This window comes from Dendrobium catenatum, unplaced genomic scaffold, assembly GCF_001605985.2.
Source record: "Dendrobium catenatum unplaced genomic scaffold, ASM160598v2 fragScaff_scaffold_1220, whole genome shotgun sequence".
Taxonomy (NCBI): Eukaryota; Viridiplantae; Streptophyta; class Magnoliopsida; order Asparagales; family Orchidaceae; genus Dendrobium; species Dendrobium catenatum.
In genome coordinates this window covers 11,036,756-11,045,319 of record NW_021319682.1, presented here as the reverse complement: position 1 = coordinate 11,045,319, position 8,564 = coordinate 11,036,756, and the positions used below count along the sequence as shown (strand labels likewise).

At 36.5% G+C, this 8,564-nt stretch overlaps 3 protein-coding genes across 3 annotated transcripts; all 3 read left to right on the top strand.

Moving 5' to 3' along the window:
• Positions 1-758: 758 nt before the first annotated feature.
• On the top strand, positions 759-3,597 carry LOC110115141 (probable xyloglucan endotransglucosylase/hydrolase protein 30). Its single transcript, XM_020848276.2, has 4 exons — positions 759-996; positions 1,079-1,179; positions 1,657-1,865; positions 2,933-3,597. The coding sequence occupies exons 1-4, from the start codon at positions 804-806 to the stop codon at positions 3,486-3,488; spliced, it is 1,059 nt and encodes a 352-aa protein (XP_020703935.1). The 5' UTR covers positions 759-803; the 3' UTR covers positions 3,489-3,597.
• A 2,371-nt stretch (positions 3,598-5,968) lies between these two features.
• Positions 5,969-7,001, top strand: LOC110115180 (mediator of RNA polymerase II transcription subunit 36a-like). Its single transcript, XM_028699152.1, has one exon. It carries the CDS (start codon positions 6,014-6,016, stop codon positions 6,926-6,928), a length of 915 nt encoding a protein of 304 aa, XP_028554985.1. The 5' UTR covers positions 5,969-6,013; the 3' UTR covers positions 6,929-7,001.
• Positions 7,002-7,472: 471 nt separating this feature from the next.
• Positions 7,473-8,554, top strand: LOC114580715. The gene is made up of 2 exons (XM_028699156.1): positions 7,473-7,530; positions 7,990-8,554. Exon 2 carries the CDS (start codon positions 8,010-8,012, stop codon positions 8,451-8,453), a length of 444 nt encoding a protein of 147 aa, XP_028554989.1. The 5' UTR covers positions 7,473-7,530; positions 7,990-8,009; the 3' UTR covers positions 8,454-8,554.
• The last annotated feature ends 10 nt before the right edge of the window (positions 8,555-8,564 follow it).

Below are 8,564 nucleotides of genomic sequence, written 5' to 3'. Positions count from 1 at the left end.
TTGATTCTTAAAAAAATTACTTTAAAAAGTAATAAAAAAGCTGTCCTAAATCAAACCTTAGGCTTTGTTTTGGACGACTTTCATTCTTCTTCTTAAAGCATCTTCAATTTTTTACTAAGAAGATAATTTAAGAAGCAATAAGGAAGCCGACCCAAACAAAACCTTAATCAAATAAAATTTTTTGAACTAAAAAGACATAAATCATAATAAAATTGGAGTAAAGGAAGTCCACATGAATGATCCAATTATATGTGAATTTAGGAAACTAAGCCTTCACTTAGGACTTATTACTTACTGCTTTTTAAAACAGTTTTTTAGTGCAAAAATTTATAATTCAATAAATTTTAAATTTAAAATCTATTTTAAAAGTCAGTAAAAAAACTATCTTAAATAAAACTTATAAATATCCAAATCACCCAACATAAAAATATAGTTTTAGGCTTTCTAACTGTTTTCTAAAATAATTTTCTATTAAAAAAATTAAAAAAATTTAAGCTTCTTTCTGAAGCATAAAAAAAAAAGTCTCAAGTAGAGCTTAAATTCTTTTTATACATGTTCATTGAATCAATAACTGAATGAAATGCTTCAATGATGTCAATCTTGTAAATAGCTCAAATCCGACGGTCAAATTGGAATGGCAACCAGGTCATCACCGCGTACAGTCTCGTTCCAACCTCTTCCAAGGCAACTGTTTTTTTCCGATTCTACCCTCACTTCAAACTACAAATCCCATCTCCGTCCCTCTTCTCCTCTAATTTATACTTGCTCCAATCCGCAGAAAACGGACGCACACAATTTTTACTATGACGGCGACGGCGACGGCGACGATTGCGGCGGCGGTTTTGGTGGCGGGGTTCTTCGCCGTGGCATCACCGACGGCGTTCAATGTGACACCGATCTCATTCGACGGAGGCTACACACCGCTCTTCGGCGAACGCAACATCGTGCGGTCCCCCGACGGCCGGACGGTCAAGATTCTCCTAAACCAGCACTCCGGTAAGCGATTTTGATTATCGCCTTCAGTTTCCTACCATCGCCGGCTTTTTAACGGCGTTTTGATCTCCATTTGCCGTTTCAGGGTCCGGGTTCATATCGTCGGCTCTTTATTACCATGGATTGTTCAGCGCGTCGATCAAACTGCCGTCAGATTACACGGCCGGTGTTGTCGTTGCATTCTACGTTAGTAACGGCGTTGTTTCTTTATTCATTCCCTTTTGCGATGGTGGTGGTTTCCGGCCGCCGGAGACGGGATTTCTGGAAAATCGGTTTTCTATAATATTTCATATTTGCAAAAAATTGAGATGCTAGGGTTCCTTTTCAATCCGGTCATTCTAACTGTTCCATTTTTCTGAATATAATTAAATGAACAGAGAATTCCAAGCCATTGATTTACAAGTCGTTTGGGCTCTCCAGAAATTACTTGATGAGCTCGACAAAAAATTATATCAAGATTTTTTAATTGAATTTGAGTCGAGCTAAACTTAGAAATTTTCAGTTACAGTAATTGAGGTCAACCTAAACAATTAAATTGTTTTCAAATTATTGAAAACTTTTTGTGATTAGTTTAACATAACAGTTAATTAACTATTAAATGAATGATTAATTACTCAATCAATGATTATTTTATAAACTTGTATTCCAATGTTGTTGCTACAGATGTCTAATGGTGATATATTTGAGAAGAATCACGACGAGCTGGACTTTGAGTTTCTCGGGAATATCAAGGGAAAACAATGGCGGATTCAGACCAATGTGTATGGTAATGGGAGCACAAGTCGCGGCCGTGAAGAACGCTACCAACTCCCTTTTGATCCCACTGCAGAAGCTCACCATTACTCTATTCTCTGGACCAATTCTTCCATCATGTAAGTCTGTAATTACAGTTCTGATTCAAATATTTTTAGTAACGTTGTGCCCATTTGCTCTGACACGGAGCTCGCTCTAATTCCTTTAATTTTAAATATTTGAAATGTATTATTATATTACTATTATTTGCCTGGAAAAGCCATGCAGTTCAGGCAAGCTTGACGTAGACTATTGACCATATGCAAGCCAAGTACCAGCTAAGGTCCTTCTCATGGGCTGTCATCAAGCACCTTGGTTGTCACATTATATATATAATTATCACATTTTATAATCAATCACAATATATCTCCTTCTACTTAGCTCATCTTGATCTAGCAGGAGCAGATTCAGTCTTAATTTTTAGGGGGACAAACTTACAAATAATTGTTGGTGTTACCTCAAATTTGACTCAACCTTTCGCTACAAAAAAATGCGTCAATAGTGACAAAATAATAAAGACAAAAAGAAAATGGTCGCTAAAGATGATTAATCATTTAATTTCTACAAAATGTATGTTGAAGTTGCCTTGAATTTGGCTCAACCCCTATTTGTTCATATCCTTGATCGGTGTACATGCACTTCGCAAGTACGGGGGAGGGGTCCAAGAGGGCATCGTCCCCTGGCTTGGTTCGACCCTGACAATTACAACTCTATTTTTAGAATTCAAATTAATAAATAAAATGATGAATTATCTTTAGTTTTTCTTTTTGTATTTGGTTTATCATTTTCTAACAATTACACATTTATTCAATACGTTTAATTATATTGGGGTAATTGCTTAAAAATTCTTATAATAAAGACTAAAAATATATATAGATGGACAAATTATCTAAAAAATTATATAATAAAAAAAATTAAATTTTTAGGGGGCCAATTGCCCCCCCCCCCCCATAGGGGGATTCGCCCATATCTATTAGTTGGGATTTGTTGATTTGGAGATTTGACTATTAACTAAGAGGTCTTGAATTATATGATGTGCATTGTGCCTGCATGACTTTGTCTTAATTAGTCTAAATGTTCAAAAAAAAATTAATTTCACCAATCTTATACAGAAAAATAATTAACATGTTTTAAGATTTATTTACAGATTTTACATTGATGAGATACCAATCCGGGAGGTGGTGAGAACTGAAGCAATGGGTGGCGACTTCCCATCAAAGCCAATGTCGCTCTATGCCACTATATGGGATGCCTCTAATTGGGCAACTTCAGGGGGTAAATACAAAGTTAACTACAAATACGCACCTTTTGTCAGTGCTTTCTCTAACTTCATCTTGAAGGGTTGCCGCCTTGACCCCATTCAACAGTTGCCGGCGGCCGAGCAGTGCCGTCTCGCTGCGGCTGAGACTGCCATTTCTGATTATGCAACGATGAACGTCGAGAAACGTGTTGCCATGCAGCGATTTAGACAGCATTATATGTCATATAGCTTTTGTTATGATGAGCTCAGATATCCAAAGGTATTTCCTGACTGCAAGGTTGCAGAGTCGGAGAAAGATAGATTTTGGAATTCCGGTGATGCGAAGATTCAGCCGAGGGCGGTGGTGCGCCGCCGTCGGTGGAACAGTAGACGTGATCGGGTTAGGAGTGCTAGGATTGACGTGATGAAGAATAATGAGTACTCTTCTGTTAACAGAAATTAGATTAAGCTGGTCATTATGATAAGTGTTTGTAAAAAGAACTCATTGTTGGGTGATTAATTTGGATTAAAAGTTTGTCTTTGTAATTAATGAATTACATTGTTTAAAGTTATATCAATGTATATTTTAATTAATTTAGGATGTGGTTATTGGTCCAGCAATTAAATGCTACAGTTTGTTCAAAAGCTGCAATTGGTTGAAGAGGAATAATATGAATTGAATGCAAGGGGTCATACCATAAGAGAAGAAAAGTATCATTTTGTTCAAAAGCTGATTCTCTTTATTAAAAGCCATAGAATTGCTTGCAAGTTCTTCTTTTTTCCTTTACAATGAAGGTATAGAACGCCTTTGCCATCTACCAAGTACTACTATGTGGTCCAAAAATTAACTCCAATCTTTAATATAGGAGAAATTATTCTGTGCGGGGGTCGGACGCATAACGTCGTCTGGAGACCACCAAGAATACGCTGTATCAGCGGTACCTAGCCGCGATACCGAGTTGTATTGAGTCGCGGTACCGAGCACAGGGGTGACGTGGCAACGGCGTTCAACGTCCGCACATAATAATTAATCTTAATTAATATAGGCCCTTGAATGGACCTTACAACCAAACCTAAAAAGCATCTTCCTAAAAAGTGGTCAAATATAAATTATGATTGCGATCTGAAAAATAAAACATTAAGAAAATTATCATAAATAAAACTTGAATGTTAATTTTTTAAAAATAAATTTAGTTTATAATTGTCAATATAAGTCTCAAAGTTATTATATTTATTTTCTTTAGCAACATTATGAGAATACGCACATACAAATCAATCAAAATTTTTAATTTAATAAAAAATATATGAAATTAAAAATTGCATGAACTATAAATTCTAACTTAGACTTTCATATTGTTTCTAAAAAAGAGAAATTTAATTAGCATTCATGATTTTTTGTAACCTTGCTATTTATGGAGTGATGTGAATGCCAAATGAAATTATGACCGTTGCAGGAAGGCATATGAGAGTAAAATTCATGCAAAAAATTCTCAAACTTGTTGTTATCCTGATTTTCCCAAAATAAGCATAAGTAGAGCTATCAAAAATTGTGATAGCTTTAATTTCATCAGAAAAAAAAATACTGGCAGATGATCTGGGGGAACCCAATTACCTTATGAAATGAAAGAATTAACCAGCTCATTAGTGTGAGAAGAGTTAAGCCATAAAAAACCAAAAGCAGAATCACCAAGCTTGCCATTATTAAACCAATGATCCCAGTGAAGAGAAATAGGGGCTTGCTCAATGATTTTGAAAGTGAATTTTGCTTTAGCAGCTTCAGCAGCTTCAACAGCTTCAGCAGTGTTGCATATTAATTTCCAAAAACTTGAAGCATTACTCAGATCGGATCAAAGGCTCGTAGGTTTTCTTTTAAATGCTGTATTTTTAGAGGGTTGTTGATCCCTAAAGTACTCGTATGTGGGTTTTATTCGAAAAAAAAGATGCCCACTTTAATTAAAAAATTAAGATATCTTGAAAATATAGTGATATCTCTATAAATATGACTTATTTGTGACTGAATGTATGTAGAACATTTTCTTCGTTGGATAACAATTAAGCTCCATAACTTACTAGATTATTTAGAATATTCTGAAGGAATGTTCAAATAGATTTTTTTATAAAATGGGCATTGACAATTTGATCATTATTTAACTTACAAAATATATATTTATTTTCACATATGATAGTTAAGGGGTTTCCAAAAGATGCAATAGATTGACAAAAACATGGTAGATGGAAACCCAGCACTCATACAATTCCCATTCCTTTCTATATACTTTTGTTGAGAAGTAAAATGAGGTAAAAATCAATAATCCAATGTTTAATGGCTCAAAAGTCTAATTTGGAATTGCAAAAATACTTAAAAGAAATGGCCATTATCTTGTGGATCTTTTTTTTTTTCTTAATATATTTTTTTACATATTTATCCCTTTCCATTTAGGGCCCTTATTCCAATTGCCATTTAGAACCTCACATTTGGTTTATCTCATAAATAAAAAAGGTTATCAAATATAGTTAATTCTTTTTTTATGTTTTTGACAAGTTATTTGCATTGGTGGCATCCATCCGTATTTATTGACAACTCCTCTAATTAGTAGCTGAACAGTTACCCTCTTGGCCCTTAAAAAAAGAACCCATGCCATATTTTCCTCTAAACATATAACCTCTCTCGTTCTCTCCTTCTAGCTAAACGTTGCACCTATTCCCGATCTTCTTCCCACCATCGCTCACAACGGTCCTCTTTGTCTTGGCAAATCCAGCAACACCGAACCTCGCAAATTTATACTAAAAAGATGCTTTAAGAAGCAGTAAAAAAATCGTCCCAAACGAAGCCTTAGTTTAGTACTTCACATTTCTTCCTCAGGCAAGTGCAAAAAATTTCAGTGAGTTGGTCTTAATTTATTTTTCTTATTCCTCTTATATAATTTAAAATGTATTAGCCTGATTTTCCCCGCACCGAACCTTTGTTTCAGAGCTTGAGCGGCTGCCATGAGACCTCCAAGAGGCGGTGGATTCAGGGGCCGGAGTGATGGCGGCGGCGGTAGGGGCCGAGGAAGAGGCGGTGGAGGTAGAGGAGAAGGAAGAGGTGGCGGCAGGGGCCGTGGCTTCGGTGGCGGACGAGGAGCCGGCCGAGGTGGTATGAGGGGGAGAGGAGGCCGTGGAGGGATGAAGGGCGGAAGTAAGGTCGTGGTGCAGCCCCATCGACATGATGGTGTTTTCGTCGCAAAGGGAAAAGAGGACGCCCTCTGCACAAAGAATATGGTTTCCGGTGAATCCGTGTACGGCGAGAAGCGTGTTTCTGTTCAGAATGAGGATGGAACCAAGGTGGAATATAGGGTTTGGAATCCATTTAGGTCAAAGCTGGCAGCAGCGATACTTGGTGGTGTTGACAATATTTGGATTGCTCCTGGCTCTCGGGTACTTTATCTGGGGGCTGCATCAGGTACTACAGTATCACATGTTTCTGATATTGTTGGGCCGACTGGTATGGTCTATGCTGTTGAATTTTCAAATAGGAGTGGTAGGGACCTGGTAAACATGGCAAAGAAGCGCACCAATGTCATTCCAATAATTGAGGATGCCAGACATCCTACTAAATATCGCATGTTAGTTGGAATGGTGGATGTTATTTTCTCTGATGTTGCTCAGCCGGATCAGGCAAGAATATTAGGCTTGAATGCTTCTTTTTTCCTCAAAAATGGTGGCCATTTTGTCATCTCAATCAAGGCGAACTGTATTGACTCCACAGTGCCTGCTGAGGCAGTGTTCGCCCAGGAAGTGAAGAAACTGCAGGCTGATCAATTCAAGCCCTTTGAACAGGTTACTCTTGAGCCTTTTGAACGTGACCATGCCTGCGTTGTTGGTGCTTACAGAGTGCCAAAGAAGAAGAAGTTAGAATCTTAAAATTTTTTGATGTGGGTTGAATGTTTTACCCTTGATTTTTCTCTTGAGTGTTGTACTTTCTTATTAGAACCCTTGATACCCATTATGGCTTAAATTATTCTAGTTTTAATTTGCAAAAGAATTAGAAGCCTTTTAAGCTTTATTATATCCCACATGAATGTGTGGTGGCAAAAAAATAAAAAAAAAAATAAAAAATAAAATTTATTATTAAGAAACTATTCAAATGACAGCATATCTTGTTGAAAGCTCCTAGAGCCGCAGCATCTCGGGCGCCAGCATACCGTATAGGAAAAATTTTAAGACTAAGCATGATTATAAATTATATTAAGAGCTTAAGCAAGTTTAAAAAAAAATTAAAACTAGGCAAAGTCGTCCGTTAAACGGGCGACTTATGCTTTGACTAGAATAGTCAAGATCCGACGTGGTGATGATGTGGGTCGCCCGTTTAACGGGCGACTTATAAGTCGCCCAATTAACGGGCGACTTTATGCTACTACTTTAATTCCCAAAATCCTTCCCGATCTCATTTCCTTCGCTTTCCCCTTCTGCAGCCGTCGCCATAGGGAAGTTCGGAGTCGCCGATCTCGCCATCAAGTGTTTAGGTAAGGTTTTATTTTTAGTATTTGCGGTTTATTATGTTTAGTCGCTGATCTCGCCATCGGTGTTGTACAAATTTGGTTAAAAATGATCCTATTTGAGTCTTTTTAGTTTATTTATGAATTTTTTTGGTAGATCTATTAGTTTGTCTAATTTTGTTAGAGTTAGTTATAATATTGTTTGACAGAACTAGAGATAAGTTGATATAGAACATAGATTTTGTTAAAACTTGGTAGATCTAATGAATTAGTCTTTGTATATTGCTATAAATTGAGAAGCTATAATTTTGTTAATATATAATAATTATTTGTTTAAGTTATAATTCTTTAAAATAATTTTTGTAAGAGCTAAATTGTAATGAAGTCTTATCATACTTGTAAAATTAAATGAATTTTAATTATATTTTAGCAGTCTTTAGAATAATTAAAATATTAAGTATTTTGTAATTTGTTCATTTTGCATAGTGATACGTACGGGTTCAATAATGAGTGGACGTGGTGCGACCTTTGTGCTTATGTATGGAGGTGAATTAAAAGTGGACACCAATTTCACGCCAAGCTATTTTGGGGGTAGGAGTCGACCCCTTCATGTGCCAAGAAATTGCAACTTAGAACAGCTTAAATTTAGGATACTTAGAGCACTGAAGTACGATCCTTCAAAGTATTCTGTAAAGTTAGTATGTCGGGTGCCTGTTGGAAATGAGTATGTCGCTTCGGAAGTTGAGGATGATGAAGTTTGTGAATTTCTGTTATGCCAAGCTGCAACAGAATTTCTTATAATGTACGTTGATGTCGAAGAGATTGAGGTGTTAGGAGATAATACTAACCCTCCAAATTTACAAAGATATGAAACTTCATGCCCAGCAGAAAGGGATGATGTGGTCGCTGGTCCTTCAAGGGTAGAACCAGTAGAAGAGTTACTTGACTAGTAAGTTCCCAATATATGGTCGCTGGTCCTTCGGATCATTGCCATTAGTAGAAGTGATTGTATGTGTGTATTTGATCTATTATATGGTTGATGTAACTTAAACATTTGCTTA

What these genes read in the sequence shown, in the direction of transcription:
- LOC110115141 (XM_020848276.2), top strand. Translation starts at nt 804, where the DNA reads ATGACGGCGACGGCGACGGCGACGATTGCGGCGGCGGTTTTGGTGGCG. An exon ending in GTGTTGTCGTTGCATTCTAC is followed by an intron (nt 1,180 to 1,656) that starts GTTAGTAACGGC and finishes TTGTTGCTACAG; the next exon opens with ATGTCTAATGGTGATATATT. An exon ending in TGGACCAATTCTTCCATCAT is followed by an intron (nt 1,866 to 2,932) that starts GTAAGTCTGTAA and finishes ATTTATTTACAG; the next exon opens with ATTTTACATTGATGAGATAC.
- LOC110115180 (XM_028699152.1), top strand. Translation starts at nt 6,014, where the DNA reads ATGAGACCTCCAAGAGGCGGTGGATTCAGGGGCCGGAGTGATGGCGGC.
- LOC114580715 (XM_028699156.1), top strand. Translation starts at nt 8,010, where the DNA reads ATGAGTGGACGTGGTGCGACCTTTGTGCTTATGTATGGAGGTGAATTA.